General features: G+C 39.3%; 1 protein-coding gene across 1 annotated transcript in view; it reads right to left on the bottom strand.

Moving 5' to 3' along the window:
• The window catches only part of ube2o (ubiquitin-conjugating enzyme E2O), a 38,998-nt gene that overhangs the window by 12,857 nt on the left and 6,062 nt on the right, over positions 1–20,079 (bottom strand). Inside the window, exons 2-10 of the mRNA XM_058404102.1 lie at positions 10,472–10,531; positions 10,114–10,224; positions 8,722–8,819; positions 8,395–8,458; positions 7,152–7,295; positions 6,685–6,794; positions 3,034–3,184; positions 2,746–2,848; positions 543–882 (exon numbers count right to left, since the gene is read on the bottom strand). Of these exons, the coding sequence (XP_058260085.1) occupies positions 543–882; positions 2,746–2,848; positions 3,034–3,184; positions 6,685–6,794; positions 7,152–7,295; positions 8,395–8,458; positions 8,722–8,819; positions 10,114–10,224; positions 10,472–10,531 (1,181 nt within the window). The remainder of the gene's footprint in view (positions 1–542; positions 883–2,745; positions 2,849–3,033; positions 3,185–6,684; positions 6,795–7,151; positions 7,296–8,394; positions 8,459–8,721; positions 8,820–10,113; positions 10,225–10,471; positions 10,532–20,079) is intronic.

Below are 20,079 nucleotides of genomic sequence, written 5' to 3'. Positions count from 1 at the left end.
TGCAAAAGGCGGGCCAACTCCATATTACATTTATGTGCATGTAAAGGCAGATGTCCCAGTTTTGGCCTGACTCGCAGTCTCCGCTCTAATTCATCCCAAAGGTGTTCAGTCAGGTTGAGGTCAGGACTCTGTGCAGGCCAGTCAAGTTCCTCCACACCAAACTCATCCATGTCTTTATGGACCTTGCTTTGTGCACTGGTGCGCAGTCATGTTGGAACAGGAAGGGGTCATCCCCAAACTGTTCCCACAAAGTTGGGAGCATGAAATTGTCCAAAATGTCTTGGTATGCTGAAGCATCAAGAGTTCTTTCACTGGAACTAAGCAGCCAAGCCAAGCAAAAAAAACCTGAATTCAATGATTTGAAAGGGTGTCCCAAAACCTTTGGTAATATAGTGTTTATCTGAATACATCCAACAGCTCACCTGAAGAAGTGTATCCAGACAGTTAGACTAATGTATCAATCTGAGCTGGCTGCCATTTACACCTATTATAGATAACAATAATGCAGCACATTTTACTCAATTAACAGAGATTTTACTCACCTGTCTCCTGGTTTAAACTCACGGGAGAACTTGGTCTTCTTCTTCTTGTGTTTCCTCTTCAGGTTGCGGATAGACAGAGGGATGCTCTTCTTTCTGCTCGGGCCGCTGTGCAGTGAGGCTGTGGAGCTGGCCGAGGACGTGATTGAGCTCGTGTCGTCCGTGTCTTCCGCAGCGTCCTCGTCTGACTCCAGCTCTCCGAGAATAGGCCACTGTGCCTGGGGCAATGTAGGCTCTTGTTCCCTTCTTTCCTCTTCTGCCTTGTTTGGGACAGGGCCATTATTGGAGCTTTGTGGGGCAGAGTTCTCCTCTGTATGGCTATGAGGTGCCTCTGATTGTTGCTCTATTATAAAATGAAAATAATAATAATTATAACAACAAAAAAGCACTCACACATTATACCAAGCCTCTAAAGGGGTTTAAGCCTCGAAAAAATTAAAAAAAAAATTAAGCCTGGTTGTTTGATTATATTTTGAAATTCTTAATGCATTGAATATTTATAAGAGATAAAGTAAAATACATGGCTTAAGTTAGAAATGGATTAATTAGTTTTCATTTTGAATTGCCAGAATAAGTCTTTCCATCAATTTCATTAAAATTTCATTCCATTTACCCTCTTCACTAGCGTCACTGTTGTCTCCCACTAATGGGGTACATGTTTTACTGTTCTGTACGGTTTCAAGTTCATTACACAGAAAATAAAAATATATCGTTTAACTTGGAAGTAGCACTAAACAGCACAACAGACAAAGCCAAGATGGAAGTCATCAAATCAGAACTACATTTTTTTACCCAGAATCACTCCATCTATTAATCTTTCGGCCACACTGACAACCCAAGACTGCTTGCATACGATGATACACAAACTACATACAGAGAAGAGCTGGAGCTCCTGATTTTAGCTCTTTGACCTCCTTTTTGTCTATTTATACAGATAACGGTGTGTCCTACAGTGTCAAACCACAGCAGTAATATAAAATCGGACACACAACACCTTCAACAAAGCCGTGTACGATTTCGTTGGCGTGGTTCTAGCTGCTGTGATTTATTAGAAACGAAAAAGCTCTAGTGCAAAAATAGATAAAAAAGAAGCATATCTGGCTGATATGGGGATTATGCAGCATAGTGAAAAATGGTAAAGTTTCATTTCAGTGGGAACAATGACAAAAAAAATGCAGCAGGAGGGATGAGCCATGGTGGAGACTGCGGGACTCCATTCGGTGACTCATGCACTGAACTCCATGCCAATTTGATCTGCCCTCATTAGTTCCCGAACATAAGCATCCACCCCTGAAGCCTTTAAAGGAATGTACTGCTGAATAAATCAAAGTTTTCTCTGCAAGTGTGAGCTCGTGTTTATCGATGAATTATTTAAATGTACGCTTTTGGCAAACCTTTCTATCCAAAACAACTTGTAAGCAGGTACAACAGTTGATGCCCGCAGTGTGGATTTGGACACTCTGGCCACTAGGTCAAAACCTTATCCCTACCCACTTCAAATTATAGGGTGCTAAAAGGCATTTGTGAAACTCCGTGGAACCTAGCAAAATAACCTCAGGTCACCAATGAGATTATAAAAAAGGATGACAAGAATTTAGCATCATCATAGGAAGGGCAATGAAACAGGACAAGCAAGGCAGAGAGACAGCGGCTATTACTTTATGTGTATATGCGCACAGCTCTACGATTTATTTAGGGTATCCATGTGACCTCCCACAGACTCCCAGAGACGCAGAAATCTCTAGACAGAATATTTCACTTTAACAGACGGTTTATTAAGCCACAGATTTGAAACTGACACAGAAGAAGAGCCACAGGCAAATTTTACCGGTGTCTTCTTACGTGTTCTCACCAGTGTCACTGACTCCCAGGTGCATGACAATAATCTGCATAGCAAAGGATGAGTACACAGCATTGTAGTTCAGTGGTAAATGTTCTAAACCTGACCAATCTCAGGACTGCCACAGAGCCATTGTTGAAGTCTTTGAAGAAAATCCTTCACAGCTCACTTAGATTAGATGCCGATTCACTTTAAGCGACTTTATACAAAAGCACCTGTCAAATTAATTCATGTGATGGATTAACAGAATACATAAAAATGAACCTGAGGAACTCGGCTGCGGTTCATAAGTGAGCGACTGAGGAACGTCATCTGTCTGCTTTCCACGCTGAGAACAATAGCAGAGTAATAAACCTGCAAAGTCACCTTCAGCTTCATCTGTTTTCCCAGCCGTCTGCACACTGTTGGACTGCGATTCTGCGCTCTCCGTCGCTTTCTTTCCTGGGTGTTTTTTAAACATTCGTTTGACCTGTAAAACAGGAGCATAGAGGTGCAAGCTGCTGAAGAAAGGTGTTGGCCATCCTTCTGTCATACCCTCACAGTTCTGACACATCAGGAAGGTGTAAGGATCCAATTAGACTCTTTTACCGGGCAGTTTTTCCTGTGTCTGTATGAGAATTTGTAGTACTAAGTTAGTGTGTGAATCCATCTCACCTTCCGGATGACTGGGTCTTCGGGTAAGACCGGCGCCCCCTCTGGCCCCTCACAGGTGATTCGTGTTGCGTCTCCTTTAGCAGGAAAGACGTACAGAGCTCTCTCGCCCAGCTGCCTCTGCGTGTGATCAAAGTATCCCAGACGCTTCACTCTGAATAGATCAGACAACATACAATCACGTGATCTGGCAACACAGCTTAATTCAAACTTCGTAACATAAAACTCATTATAAAATTCACTTTACATGTCAAACAAAATCAAAGACTGAGTTGCTGATAAATATTTTGACAGTAATTTCAAAATAACTGATAACGCTAAACAGTTCTGGCTGCAATAATTTTTACTGTGATTAAGGAGTTACCTAATTATCCTTAAAAAAAAAAAAAAAAAAAAAGGTAAGAGAGCTTTATCCTTCGGGCATCTTTTAGAGGTGGACTTAATTTCATCAGCAAAAACATGCGCAAAGTATACTGCCTACATGACAAGCCTCCTAAACAGTTCTGAATTTCTATCTTTTGATTCATAAATTTAACAGTGTGCATGCACTATTCCTAAATAATGCTCATTGTTCAAAATTATCCATGTTTACATAGCCTGAGCAGAGTTATGTTAAATTTTAAATCAATTAAAAGTTTTAACGTGGCATCTGGGTCATTCCGGCCGAGACCGAGGAGACAATGTCAAATTGTCTGAATGAAATGCAAATGAACTCGGCAACAGTGCAACGAACTGCCGTTTAATAGTTAACTGCATGACACAGAAAGACAAAAGTAGTAGAGTCTTGCTTGTTTTAAAGGTCACTTAGCTGTACTGCGACATGATAAAGGCTGGGAAATGATGACACAGCGAGACTGTGATATATGCCACCATGGAGTACAGAGAAATGTTAAAGCCCATGTAAACTGTTGTCAAATCTTTTCCTGTTTTTAAGTCTGAACATGAGTACATGTTGAATACCAACACTAATGATAAACAAGTAACATTAAGCAGTTAGGGAGGTCATGAAACATGTTATTTTTCATGTTTCCCAGTTTACCCAGTGGCCATTAAATCACAAACATGCATCGTCTTACACTCAAGCTAGTAGGGTAGGCTTATTCTTTATAATGTTTGTCTAGTTCATTTTGAATGAAGCACATTAGCTAGCTACCTTGGTTCGAGTAGGATTACAGAAAAGTACTTCTGAACAGCTGTAAGTGGAGCACGTTTTATTATTGTCCTGGTAGCAGAATCAAACTATTCTTAATAACCAAAAGTGGCTAATCATGTGGGAAGATAAACTGGAGAAGACATACTGGGTAAAAGCTGTTGGTTTCACTCAGCTAGGCATTCTTCCCTTACTTCAAGCATGAGTTCCTGCCAGTAATAAACCTCTAAGTTTTATGTTAATGTTATATCTTGGCTGTGAATTGTGCTTCGACTCACAAGCAATATGTAGACCCTGGATGTCTCCATCAATACTCATTTCTCATAGAACTCAAGTCCAACAGTTTCCCTGCATGCTCACTTCACTGTGCCATGCACCTTGCAATTATTTTAAATGACTGCCCTCGTGCTATCTATTAATGGTACGGTTTAAACACCGTGAAGATGTTTTATTGCGTTACTTGTATTGTAGGAAGATGCTGTAGTGCCTCCACTGGATATTTAAACAGTACATTATTGCTCTGATCCAGTTTGCGTTGTCTTTCATTCTGTTCATTGGCACAACATTGTACACTAGGTTGACATGACATACTAACATGCTGTATCAGATGTTGGTGTTCTGGTATAGATTATATTTGGTAAAGAAATTGAAATGTGCTTATGTCAGCTACAAACTTCTGCAAGATCATGTCTTGCATGATCATCAGCATCATCTTTCATTTTTTGTTTATAAGTTTGATCTCATCTGAACAGCCTCTGTTTGGAGTTTCAGAAAAGATTTCATTTCACTATGTCGAAAACGTTGAATTCTAGTTATAGTGATAGTGCTTAAGGTCCCCCCCCCCACATATGATGCATCATAAAAGGAATATTTACATGTGTGCTGCCTCAAAATCGTCAAAGGCAACGAAAAGTTAATACAGTATTCTCATTACTAATAAAAAGTTCTTATGAGGATGACCACACCTGTATTAATTATACGTACTATTCATTTACTATTTTGGGAATAATTATGGAGTTGATGGTGTATTCAACACAGGTTACTGCAGTGGGAAATCCTGAATAGCGGTAGGCCATGCAATAGAGATGATCGTGTATTACTGCACTGCTGCAGGGAGAAATTTCCAGCAGAATATCAGAGCTTTATTGTGAGCAACACCACTTGACAGCACTGCAGTGCAAGATGTTCGTTCAAAAGCAAAACTGGATGAATCCAAGAGAGCCCTGTGTAACACAGACTACTACTGAGGATAAGTACATCACTGCATCTTAAATACATACCATCTAATCTGGTTAATTCACCTTATAATTGTCAATATATTTAACATGTGCAGAACAAGATTCTAGACCAGTAATTATTATAGAATATAAATGTAAACCCCTTCATACTATAAATATTCTGAATTCACCATGTAGTGTTTTATGCTGCAATGCCAACATTATTCAAACTGCAACCCATGAGTGGGGGTCAGTTGTCGGATAGAGGGAGGGTTGCCACATTATTGCGTTTTTTCTGCAATTGTTAAATTACAAACTGCTCATTTACACCAAGAAACTTCTGGAATGAAAAACCTTAATATTTAATGATCAACAGAGTTATATAAACCTCACCATAAGCTTAGATGTGAAATTAAAAATAATTGTTCTGTTTAATGCCATAATCAGTTACATCGCAGATAGATAGAGAGATAGAGAGATAGAGAGAGAGAGAGAGAGAGAGAGAGAGAGAGATAGATAGATAGATAGATAGATAGATAGATAGATAGATAGATAGATAGATAGATAGAGACAAATATATAGCGAGGGAGCTAGGGAGGGTGATGGAGACTGGTAGACAGTCAGACAGAAAAAAAAAAAAGACAGACAGACAGTTATTGAGGCAGACAAATAGAACGGTTGACAGAGAGGGGGATAGAGACAGAGACAGGCACACGGATAGAAAGGTGAATATACAGAAAGGTAGATAGAGGACAAAAATAGGGCAACAGAAGGAAACAAAAGAGGGTGAGAGATGGACAAAATCTGAAAGTTTTCGGTTTTATCTAAATAATGTATTGAAAGGCAATTACATTTCTTACAGGTAGATAGATAGATAGATAGATAGATAGATAGATAGATAGATAGATAGATAGATAGATAGATAGATAGATAGATAGATAGATAGATAGATAGATAGATAGATAGATAGATAGATAGATAGATAGATAGAAGTTAAACAGACAGACTTTTTTCAGTCACACTGTTTATGATTAACTAAATCATGAGAATTAGAAATAGGTGTATAAAAGACGCTGTTTATGCCTAACTCCTCCAAAAAATTTCCAGCAATTTGTTTAGAATATCCAGATAAGCAAGAGAGCAAACCTGTTATTGTTACACCAACACTGCTTATTAAAAATGAAAGGTAATATTTCACCATTTATAATTACAAAAATGAAATAATAATATCACAGTGATTTTATTTCCATTGCTGCTGGACCTGTTACTGTGTAAAGGTGGACATACCTGCAGAGGTTCTCCTGTGTGATGGTGGATGGAGGTGGGAAGACACTGTCCGAGCCTTGTGGAGAGTAGCTCTTAGTGATCCATGTGACTTTAAGCTCCACAACCTGCACCTAGTGAAGACAAACAGAAATAATGGATGAATGCTAGCTGATTTAAACTGATGCTCATTTCCAGAGCTCTGTGTTTACAGAGTCTAAAACGTACCTTAAGGAAACAAATATAAACAGCGCACAATTTTTTTTAATTTTGCTTTGATCACATTAGGAAGAGATACTTTAACTAAACATGCCTGTAACAAAATAAAATAAAATTTGGGTACAAACATTTTACAGTCAGTATTTATCGTATTAGGCTGTTATGTTATCCCTAGTACCTGCTTTTGTAAGCCCCTTTTTCCCCTAAAGTAACATGATTACCATCCACATAGGTACCATGTAAAGCTGGGCAGATGTTCAGACATGACCTACCTCTTCTACCACCACTCTGAATTTACTCTTCTTGCTGAGGACGGGCTTCACGCCATACAGCCACTGCACGTTGGAGAAGACCTTAGCCGGCCCAATGAGGACCTGACCCGGGTAAAAGCCGTATGCCTCGTCAAAAAACAGCCCCTGAACACACAGTAAAGGATGATGCTATGGATTAATGAGATAAACAAACAATTATCTTAATTCAAATTTGTACTATGGAGTACAAATCAGGTGATAAGTCTACAGTTAAGGTTGAATGAGGGCAAATCCTCAATTTAAAAAAAAAAAGAAAGTATAGAACAACTACGTTCACTGAGTTTTCATTGACCTGCTGATGTGACCCAAGCTATACTGTACATACAAATGGAAAAAATTTTGGAAAAAAAAAATGGATAACCCAAATAAATAAACAAACAAACACAGAGCACATAATCTTGACACATGGGCTAGAATTGGTCTAAAGGACCTGCATGCAAACGAACATTCGTTTTCAATCAGCACAAAATGATTGAAGCTGCTAAGGGAATAATAGAATAGTGTGCTTTAGCAGGGATGGTCAAGCAATGGCCACTATTTAGAGGCTCCACTCAAACCATCTACATGAACCATTGCAGATTTTGTAGCAGGTCCTCTGTTGTGGCTTTAATTTAACGCACACATGTAAAGTACTTAAAACAGACCAGAGACATGCTACAGTGCACATTCTGCACACAGTGCATACAGAGACATTCATACAAAAAAGGGTTAGAGACTTTCACAGGTTTTTAGTCGAAGTTTTTCTATTTCAATGAATCCGAATTGGGTTCGATTGTGTTGTGGTGCTCGGTGATGCATCAATAACGATATTGTTATTGGGCATTGGTCGGTTTACTCAAACTCATTAAAAAAAAATGTTCTGATACCAGCAGGTTTAATGCCACATATGACATAAGCCTGAGTGTTTAGCCGCACATAATTTCTAATGGCATTAATAAAGGCAATACATTCTGTTTTAATTGTTTAATTAATTAACATTAATTGTTCTGTGAGGCCCTGATTGAGAAGTACTAACTAAATAAGATGCTAATTTCGGTATTGATTCATACCATAACACATGTACTTGTATTCTTACTTAGTCAAAGGAAAAAATGCTATTGATTCATCCCTATCAATAACCAAGGTAGGAAAAAATAAAATAGCACAAAAAGCTTTAAAAATCACTAGGATATCATCTGTGAAAATCAGCCAGAGGAGCTCTTACCGAATCGCTGACATGGGGGTAAACATCATAGAGTTTGGCACCATCTTCTTCACTCATTGAACATCTGTACAAAGCATTTTAAAAAACCATCACACAGAAAATGCCACATCTCTCTCTAATGCCAGATCTAATGAGGTCTGTTACATTAATTAAAATCAGTAACTCCAACAGAAGAACATTAAGATTAAAGCTTTACACACACAGCAGACACGATGAAGAGAGTGATGGGAAAGACATCTGCATTCAAGGCATGGTCAAGATAAATCAGTCACTGAGCATTAAGACAAAAACAAATAAACAAGGACAGGAAAGGATAAATGAGTATACCGTGCGCCGTTAGACAGCTTCAGGATGATACGATTGCTGAGGTCATACACTTTCCCCAGCCAGAAGTCATACACAATGTAGTCGCCATACATAAAAGACTACAGGGGGATCGGAGAAGAGAGAAAGAACAGCCATGAGCAAAGATTATCTTATTTCCTGGCTTACAGATTTGAAAAGAAATCATTCAACCAAGCAACTAATACCTGAAGTAAAATCACTGACAGCAAATCATTTCTACAAGCTGAACATTATTTTAACAGTTATGCATTAAAAATGTTAATGGAAAATCATTTAGTGAATGCTACTGGAATAATTGAGGAGAATTTGTCAGCTTTTGTTAAACACTAAAAGTAAATACTGTGATTTGGTGAATATAATTAAACTCATTCTAATTAGACTAGTTGATCTATTGAACAGTTTCTATGATAAAACATTACACTACCAGTCAAAAGTTTGGACACATCTTCTAATTCCATGGTCTTTCCTGATGTTTATTTCTTTCTACATTGTAAAACAACGCTGAAGGCGGCCGAAATACACAATAATCTGGTTTGAACAGTTGATATTGAGATATTGTCTGCTACTGATGCTCTGTAAAGCCTTCATAACGGCTCTAATCTGAGGTGCTGTTAATTGGTGATTTCTGAGGCTGGTAACTCTAAATGAACTTCTCCTCTGCAGCAGAGGTCAGTTTTGGTCTTGCTTTACTGGGATGGTCTTCATGTGAGCCAGTTTCATCATGGTGCTTGATGGGTTTTGCAAATGCACTTGACAATACTGTTCTTGCGAGAACTATTCCAGAACACCTGACCTTCGTGTCTTAAAATAACAACTGACTGTTTTTTGTTGTCATTACATATAGATTACTTAAGTCCATGTGTGTTATTTCAGAGTTTTGAAATCTCCAGTATTGTTCTAGAATGTAGAAAATAAATCCCTAAACAAAAAACACGGAATTAAAAGGTGTGTCCAAACTTTTGACTGGTAGTGTATGTAAGAGAGATCAGAGGAGAATGGACAGAGCAGTTCTAGCCAGACTGACAAGATGATTACGGTAACTCAAATAACCACTCTTTACACTCATTATGAGCAGAAAAGCATCTCAAAATGCACAACATATTGAGGCTGAGGGCTAAAGCAGCAGGAGACCAGATCAAGGTACCAGGTTCAGGTTCAGAACAAAGATCTGAAGCTAAAGTTGGCACAGACCAGTTTAGGACTGGAAAAAAGACCAGGCAAAGTTTTCCTCTGAACCTCTTTCTTCATGAAGACCCACATAACAGCTGCCCACTGAATGTTTTTTACTTTTTCACACCATTCTATATTTCTAATAAAGTAGGTAGTGAGTATATCATTTTTTGCAAATCAGATTTGAATATATAGAAAACTTACCCAGATGTGTTGCAGGTCCCGACTATTTACGGGATATAAACAGCAGTTGGTCCCCACCAGCTTCACAGCGCACTCTGTGTTAATGTTGGTCACTATACCACACTGCTTATCCTGCAGGACCCAAACGACACAGCCTCGTCACACCGGTACCATAACATGCTTTAATCTCTAATAGCTGGCCGCAAATTAGTCCCGAGCAATTTTATCTGTGACGCTCAGCGGATTAAATCAGGTCTATTAACGTCTGACAACCGAGAACAGCTTGATTTATAAAGCGTGAAGCGAGACCCGATACAGGCCAGGGGGGGAACTGGGCACTGTGTAATTAACAAACCGAGGTGATAAGTGGGTGACTCACATTTGAATTCATTCGGCGCACAAAGTCTCGAGGCACAATGGATCGATCTTCAAGTTTCAGCTGTGAAATAGAGAGAGAGAGAGAGAGAGAGAGAGAGAAAACAGAGTTAGTGGTAATTGCAGCAAGCAGTCTCTTGTCCCCTTTAGCAAAGGCGAGCATTTTTTTAGTGACGTTCCCAACAGTAACCAGAGGTGGAGAACTGGATCACCATAAACTTCTCTGTGCTGTTATATACAGGAAGCGATGCCACACTCAAACTTACACACACACCAATTTAGATATCAGCTCTGCATAATAACTGACAAAAAATAATCGACTATAATTAATTGGCTATAAATACAGAGTTCCTTCTATCAGCACAGGTTCTTCCAAAATTCAGAGGAATTGTACTTCTAGCCAATCATATTCATGTATTAGGTGAAACTCAGTGCTACTTTAATAAAGACACACCCACTTTTCATTGCATTACACTTTAATTTCATCCTGGCCCAGTAGTACCATCTGCTTTAAAACCTGTTCATTTAAATGGAGGCATGTCAGTGCTTTACGAAAATTAGGTGAAGCTGTAACTTTATGCTTTCCAACATAGGAAAGTCTTTACACTTTCTGTGTAACATGACGAGCTGTGTCTTGGTCTTATTAGGTTTAAGAGAGAGAGAGAGAGAGAGAGAGAGAGAGAGAGAGAGAGGAAAACCGAGAGGCTAATGAAGGAATGACTGCTATAAGGTAAGCAATAATAGGAGCTTGTTTAACTACATTGTGTGTAACTACAAACTACAAAGTATGACATATAGTTTAGTTACTATAAAATATAAAGGTTTGCAAATTGCTGTGATACACGAGGAATAAAACTCTTTGGGATGTGCTGTTAAAGGAAAACGATCAACTTCAGGAGGGTAAACGTCACTCTGTTTCTCTTTGGGCCACGTCACACCACCCCTTATTATTGATCATTTTCCTACAAAAGCATACCCTTAACTTGATTACATAATCAGAGGTCTGTTTCAGTAAACTTGCTGACTACGGTCATCTTTAATTAGCGGGAAAAGCATCACTCCAACCATGAAGGAGAAGAGCAACCTTAGATGAAATCACAGAGGAGTTAAATATAGAATCAGGGACAGTTTGACATCCTTGACATACTTTTGCTTTCAGGTCAACATTGTATGGCAGGATCCAAAAACCTTACTCATCTTCCAATGTCTGTTTATATTTCATCAGCTACCAAAAACAAACACAATTTGGTCATGTTATACTCAAGGGGCCTTGCCATGAGACACCGGGACACCCGAGACCTACAGGGATGACTTTTGGAAAAGGAGAGTGAAAGAGTTGAAGAGCCATGAGAATCTCATGTAAATTTTGTACAGATGTTAAAAACAAATCTGTAGACAAGAAAATAGACGAGGAACCTCCAAATTTAAGTGTGCAAGTTTGTTGTTTCATAATTCCATCATATTAAGACTGCAGAAAATTGGTTATCACAGATTTTGGCATATATGTTGGAGCCTGTTTAATCCTGGAGTCTTCATATTTGCATGTTCGAACATATTGGGCCTCATTTAATCTATGATGTATTTGTACATCATTCACAGGAGGATTTATACAAGACGTGATGAAATTCCAGTCATAAGAGAGCTCCTTAGTTGTGCAAATTCACATAATAGCAGACTCACTAAATGTGACCCTCATTTGATTTACTTAAAATAGAATAATTGGTGATGAGTATGTAATGCATTCAGTTGTAAATATGGATTATATATGGATTTAAATGGCTTATTTATTTTAATGAATTTTAATCCTAAAATCCTAAAGAAATCCTTAATTTACAGCAAATGCAACTAAGCAATCAGATTAAACAAAAGAAATGGCAATAAAAGTTAAGTGTGTGTGTGTGCAGTGCTGAGATTTCTCTGAAAATGAACTTATTTTAATTTTTTATCTTTACTTATTTTAATCTGTGCTTAAGCAATTTAATAACAGCATAAATGCATCAGATTACAAGTTATAGCATTAAGGCTATATTACCCATATTATCCAGAAGAAGTATTAGAATAGTCTAAAAATAAATAACCATGCTGGAAGAGTAGGGTAGGTAAATAAGTGGTGAATATGTAAAGAATATGTAGGCTATTATGCAGAAAGCTAGAAAGCTGAGAACAGGATATGAGTGAGACATGGGAACTTAGCAGCAGCCTTGGGTTCAGCAGCTAGAGCCCTAGCCAGCAGATACGAGACTAGGAGAAGAATTAACAATAACAACAGAGGCAAATGTAAAAACATCGTACTGACACAGCAAAGTAACGTGTGAGCTAAAGCAAGCGGATAACGCGTGAGCTACAGCAAGTAGCGCTAACAAAATAAGATTTACCCGTTTAGAAGAAGCAAGAATAATCTGCAAGACTTCAGTTGCAAAGCAGGTTCGGCGCTGAATGGGCAAAAACTAAGGATATAAGGTGCTTATATAACAATGACCACCTGCCTAATATTGTGTTGGTCACCGGTTTGCTGCCAGAACAGCCCTGACCCGTCCTGCACTGTGTATTCTGTCACCTTTCTATCAGAGCCAGCATTAACTTCTTCAGCAATTTGAGCAACAGTAGCTCATCTGTTGGATCGAGTCACACGGTCCTTCACTCCCCACATGCATCAGTGAGCCTTGGCCGCCCATGACCCTGTTGCCGGTTCACCACTGTTCCTTCCTTGGACCACTTTTGATAGATACTGACCACTGCAGACCGGGAACACCCCACAAGAGCTGCAGTTTTGGAGATGCTCTGATCCAGTCGTCTAGCCATCACAATTTGGCCCTTGTCAAACTCGCTCAAATCCTTACACTTGCCCATTTTTCCACTTTCAACTTTGAGGACAAAATGTTCACTTGCTGCCTAATATATCCCACCCACTAACAGGTGCCATGATGAGGAGATCAGTGTTACCTACTTCACCTCTCACTGATCGTAATGTTATGCCTGATCAGTGTATGCACATGGGTTTTTCCCATTTTAGGTGAGACCAGGTAAAATATTCAAAGTCAAATAAAAATGAAAAGATTTAAATAAGAATAAAAAAATATCAGAGAAGCAGAAATGTCCATAAAACGTCAGGTAGCTCTGTCTCATGCCTCGTTTATTAACCAAATTTGATCAGATTACATATTCATTGTATAAAAAGAATAAATGGCAGTTAAACACAGTTGTGTTAAAACTATGGCCTTGAATCTGATGATAATAAAGGATAAATGATATTGTTTAAGTATTTGATAGAGGAAATTTATGGTTAAACAGACAGAGAGGAACAAAAAGAGAGAGAGTATAGACTATAGCATCATTATTCAAATATCAGGTCATGGTTTCAAAAAGGTTGATGGGGGAAAAACTGTATGTAGATCTTCTTCCCTTATTTTATGGAAAAACTACATGTCAGGTAACCAAATCCTCACAATGTAATAATGAATAAGTAGAGCATCACTTAAAGAAAAATAGTAAATAAAGGTTAGTAACTTAAAATAAAATATTCTTCAGTTAAAGTAAAAAGATAGACTGATTTATAAAATAAGGGGATTGTTTTTAAAGGGTGTCAATTCTAAGAAGGTACGCAAGATAAACAGTAGGAGTTGCCAGGTAATGGGAGGATAAATAGATGGGATATTTCTGCAGGACGTTGCACTTGACCGCCCCGAGCCTGGCGCTTCATGTCTTTTGCGTGTCATTTTGTTGTTTTTGTTGCTGAGAGACGTCTTACTGCAATAAAGCCAAGTTTGCTCCTTCTCATCCAAGCATGAAAAAGTTTTATTTGTCAATTTGGTTAACTTTTGCAAGTCCAAAGTAAATAGTAGGTAATTGGAGAAGACCCTGGACCACCCTGTGATATGTCCACTCAGGGGGGCTCTGATGCTCTGTAGTGGCTGAGCTGCATTACTGGAAAATTTAGCACACACTGTTTGGGAGATGCTCTTCCACTGTCCTGATTTTGACATTCAGCTCTCTAAGCTTTTATAGAGTTTCGTAGGTGCTTCTAAATGTAAATCAGCTGTGGCATGAACACAGTGGTGATCTTTTTTTGGGGGCGGGGTTAGGGGTTCTAATGAGGTGTTTTTGGCATTGAAATAAATCCAGGAATTTCTACAAATCATGTGTTAAACCTCATCGCTGATTTTAAAATCATCATTAAATGACTGCAGTACTTTAGGTAAACAGAACAAGAGAGTGTATATGAGTGTACAGACATGTTGCATTTAGTCTGTCTGTAGTTGGTTTCAGGAGAACATGCAGAGCCCAAAAATGTCTGTATTGTTCAAGGAAACATATTAAAAATTCACAGGGGTGCTCGTTTTGCCGTTACCTGTGCATTAGGTAATGCAGGCAGCAGTGCTGATCTGAGCTTCCCAAAAGTGTCGCAGCAAGAACGCAACAATTTTGAACTGATCGATATGATGGTATTTAACAGATATGCCAACACAAATCCAAAGATAGCATGAGCCAAAAACTGATTTAGCACCTTTACACAGCCTGAGAAAGCCAATTAAATGCACACAGCCTGATTGTGAATCAATATCTGGAGACTTTTCTGCTGACGTGGAAACTGGGTGACTATAAATAGCCACCAGGAGACTGGGCAACATCCTAAATCTCACAGTCATACTGTACTGTATCTTTGGCTCAACAGATAGAGATGGGACGAGGCGATTGGCTGGAGATGATGTCATTTATGCAGCCGAGCTGATCGGGGTGAGGCGTCGCTCTCCTCACAGCCTGCGTTTTAAACAATAGGATGGATGCGGCTCTGACGCTGACTCCTGAGTGACTCAGTTGTATGTATTAGATATGCAGCACCATAACACCCTCCACCTGCCTCCCTTTTCTCTCTGTTGCTAGTCTAAAAATCTTGAGCACAAAAGAGGCTATTCTTGCTAAAACTCATGCCCCGCCTCGCCTCTCAGGTATCCTTTGCTGGTCCAAGCTGCAAACAAATTTAACAAACAACCACATAGAACATGTATTGAGTCAGGATCAGCTCTCTTCCCAAACCAAAACCCTGAACCTGCTGTTTAAAATTAGTGGGATCATAGTAGCTGGCACATTTCCCACAGAAATTATGTTTACAATATATATTTCTTTAAATAAAAAAGTGATTACTGACATTATTTCTTACAAAAACAAAATAAGCTGCATCCATCAGTAATTTTATGCACGTCATATGCAAGTATATTAGAGGTGTAAGCAAATGGAAGCACATTATCCAGACTGCACATGAACATAAATACAAATAGCTGCACTATTTTTCGTTTTTGCTGCTAATTTACAAAAACTTTCCCATGCACACCATTAGTTGAGACTAATGACGACCGTGAGCGAGGTAGCTGAGGTTGAGAAACCGTCAGAGCCTGAATTCACTCTTCACAATGACACTGCATTTTCACATCTGAGTAAAATACATAAACCAACCAAAATCCATAACCAGATATATATATCCAGAGCATTAAAATATACAGATACGTTAGACCTGTAATGCATAAGCATCTTGTATATGAACATTATGCTTTGCTAGGCTTTCCTGATTTCTTAATCATGACTTGTTCAATGGATAGAAGACTGGAAAAAATAAATAAATCAAGCGATCCTGATCCAATAAAAATGATGAGTCACACAATTCAGTCACGCAACGAAATAAACGCTAATTACTTAACCACAATGAGGCGTGAGCATCATCAAGGTTTAACGAACATCACCATACAGAAAATCACAGGTTTATATTAATGCCCTCGGTCTTATACATCATTTCTACATAGAGATTTACATGGGATGCTCCACAAAACAAATAGATTTACAAAAAAAAAAAAAATATATGCAAAGATATGGAAACATTTTCTGTGAACATTTATGGAAGGAGTCTCCAGTGTCACATTCTATAGTATTTGCGGTCCTTAAAGCTACCTTCAGGACAGAGGAGCAGCCATTTGCAATTTTAAGGGGGGATTTTTAAGAAAGGCTGGTGTGGGAATGACTGTTTATAGCTACTATAATGCAAGTGATAACAGGAAGTAACTTGTTTCATCGTCAGGGTGGTAACAATAAGTCAGGCTAAACCATTCCAAACAGTCACTTATGATTTTCCCGTAACATCACACCCTGTCGAGTTATATTCCTTGCTTATCATACACGCTTAAACAATCATATTTTACAGCAGCGTCAGGAGAATTTAAGCATCTCCAGCAACATCGCTTCATCATATCCTCACGCACACACACACACAGCCGTTCTGCTGTGTTTGATTACTCAAGCTCTTTGTAACTTCGCAACACCACACCTGCTGCCGCCCAACAATAAGATGCACAGGAATATAAAACCCAAACAAACATTTATCATCACCGTCATGTAGAGGATACCAGTGGAAGCTTTGCTTAGAGGAAGGAGGTGAAGATTGCTTATGACAACAACCTTTGCTTGGCTGAGCTCAAAATTAGGAGGCAGGGATTGATTACAGCAAATCAATATGGATCTGTTCAGCCGCTGTGTTTGTTTTTACTCACTGTGCTAATAAGCAGAATGCTACCTACATCCCCGAGTAAGACGAGGGGCAGAGGGTGGGACTGCAGCAGTGGACTGCAGCAGAGGAAGAGGCACGCCTTAAACTGCAGACACGCCCACACACACACACACAAACACACCATAGACCAACTAAAATTCCTTCAACGTCTCCTCAGCATTTTGTGGGTAGAGCTTGGTACAAACATGCAGCATGAATATTAGAAAGGAAACATTGAAAACAACCATGAAAAACAAAACAACCATTTTACATGAAATTTTAAATATTTATGCATGGAAAAATAAAAAAAGCAAGTGCATCCCAAATAAACCCTGAGAATGTCCTCATTATAACCTAGGATGTGTTTTTCACTCACAGGCACTTGTTTCCATGGTACACAAGGTGCATCATACGATGCATGAATAATATACGCTTTCACAGCTTGAGCACTGGACAGATGAATTGAGTGGGGTTTATTTTGTGTTGGCAGTGTGTCTGTGGCGAACATTTTACGCTATTAGCTAGAGAGGTGTTATGGTTTTGATCATGGTATTAATTAACCATTTAAAAGCACAAAAGCTGGAGGTGAAAATGAAATGAAAAATGTATGTCTCATTTCTGAAAATGACTTTACCATAAAATGTGGCACTGTTTGAACTGTATATACGCAATATTGCCCTCGCAGTCGAGTGGATATACTGAATAGCGGCACCGTGATTAGTCACTCTCCTGCTTGTCTGAGATTGCTACAACATTAAGCTTGTACACTTTCTTCATTTTGGATCTTTTGGAAATAAGAGACATCATAAAGGACATCACGACCAAAGCAGTGAAATAAAACATATAATATTACAGTAAAAGAAAGCTGCTTCTTCTTCTTTCGGCTTTTCCCTTCAGGGGTCACCACAGCGAATCATCTCTCTCCACCTATCCCTATCTTCTTCATCCTCAACACTTGCACCCACTAGCTTCATATCCTCATTTATTACATCCATACACCTCCTCTTTGGCCTTCCTCTTTGCCCCCTCCTGGCAGCTCCATGTCCAACATTCTCCTACCAATATACTCACTCTCCCACCTCTGAACATGTCCAAACCATCCTAATCTGTCCTCCCTAACTTTGTCCCCCAAACGTCCAACATGAGCTGTCCCTCTGATGTACTCATTCCTAATCCTGTCCAACCTTGTCACTCCCAAAGAGAACCTCAACATCTTCAGCTCTGCTACCTCCAGCTCTGACTCCTGTCTCTTCCTCAGTGACAGTCTCTAAACCATACAGCATAGCCGGTCTCACCACTGTCTTGTACACCTTCCCCTTGATTCTACAGTAAAAGAAAGCTTATTGCGTTAAAAATCAAAACAAGTATTTATTACTGCATTAGACAATACTACAAATAACACTATTTCTCAGGGTAAATTGTTAGGATGTAATGATCATTCTTTCCAGATCTGGGAAAATTGCATTCTATCCAAAAACTCCAAATAATAATTCAGCTCAAACTGAAGAGATCAACTCAAGTGCAATACAGTCGTTTATTCACATCACGCAGCATGATGCAGCTGTACCTCCTGAAGCCACACCTGAACCGAGGTGAAGAAACAAGCGGGAGACAGAGCTCTACACACTCCAGCACAAGGACACAAATATACACACACAGCAGGCTACGTGTCAAATAATTTGCAGCTCCTGAAGCTAGAGACACAGAGACACACACACACACACCTCACAAGCTCAGACAGAGACATATATATATATACACACACGCGATCACACAGACACAACCACATACAGACACACAAAATGAGAGAGGGAGAGAGAGAGAGAGAGAGAGAGAGAGAGAGAGAGAGAGAGACAGGAAGACAGGGATGACAGGGAGAGAGGGAAAGAGGCAGAGAGAGAGAGAGAGAGAGAAAGACAGAGAGGACAGGGAGAGAGACCAAGAGGACAGGGGGTGGGGGGAGAGAGACAGAGAGAGAATCATAACCATTAAAATGATTTTACACTTAATTTTAGGACTTATTACTAACTTATTACATGCTGAAATGTGGAGTTTCTACACACAATGCACAAAAGGTTGACAGGTGTGCAGACACACGCAGACACACGCAGACACACGCACGCAGACACACGCAGACCCAGTGTTCTCTGCATCGGGGTCAGTCACCCATTAAGAATCTGCTCCTGGATCTCTTCCAAACATGCAACCGGATAAATTTAATCTCTCTCACTCTTTCTCACACACACACACACACACACACACACGTATAGACACAGAGTATAGACACAGCTGTGTAGGTGTACAGCTTCATACCTGCTCATCTTTGCTCAGCCTAACTGAATTAAAGTACATGACAAGGGAAACCTGAGACAGAGAGCACAGAGCCCAGACTAGTTAATCCCTTTAAACACTCAGATCTGATATACCAAACACCTGATAGGTCCACTCGCTGACACTGGCTAACGGTGAGCCGCTAACAACTATGCTACATGCCTCCTAGCTCCTTTAGAAAACACAGACCGGAGTGCTGTAGTTTGTTTTTCCAGCCTGTTTAACATACTGGATTTGACTCAGTGAAGCCCCCTTGCCTTTGTGGACTAAACCTGGTGTTTGAGATATCTGGTCCTGGGCTTGACTTAAACCGGGTTCTACCGAAACCTCAAGTTCCAGAACAAACCCTTCGATGCTGGCTTAACTGGTTGCCGAGGTTACATAATTGTACCAATTTAACCACACCATAGCCCTTCACTCACTACGTGCCATCATTACATTAGATATGAAGAATGCGTCTAATAGCAGGCAAACTGACTATAACCCAAAATACGATCCGTCTGGGTCCATAAATATTTGGACATTCACATTATTTTAGCTGTCTGAGTGCATAATTGTGTTGAAACTAAATGATGAATATGAGCTCTAGATGCAGACTTTAAGTTTTAATTTGAGACTGTTTACAGCTAAATCTGGCGAAGGTTTTATTTTTAATAGGACAAACTATCAGAACTTATCTGGAAGTGAAGTGAAAGCTCAATTGGATTCAGGTCAAATGACTGACTTGGCCATTGCAGAACATTCCACTT

This window comes from Hemibagrus wyckioides, linkage group LG11 (genome assembly GCF_019097595.1).
Source record: "Hemibagrus wyckioides isolate EC202008001 linkage group LG11, SWU_Hwy_1.0, whole genome shotgun sequence".
NCBI classification, from domain to species: Eukaryota; Metazoa; Chordata; class Actinopteri; order Siluriformes; family Bagridae; genus Hemibagrus; species Hemibagrus wyckioides.
Note: the sequence above shows the minus strand (reverse complement) of the source record. Positions and strands in the feature narration are given on the sequence as shown.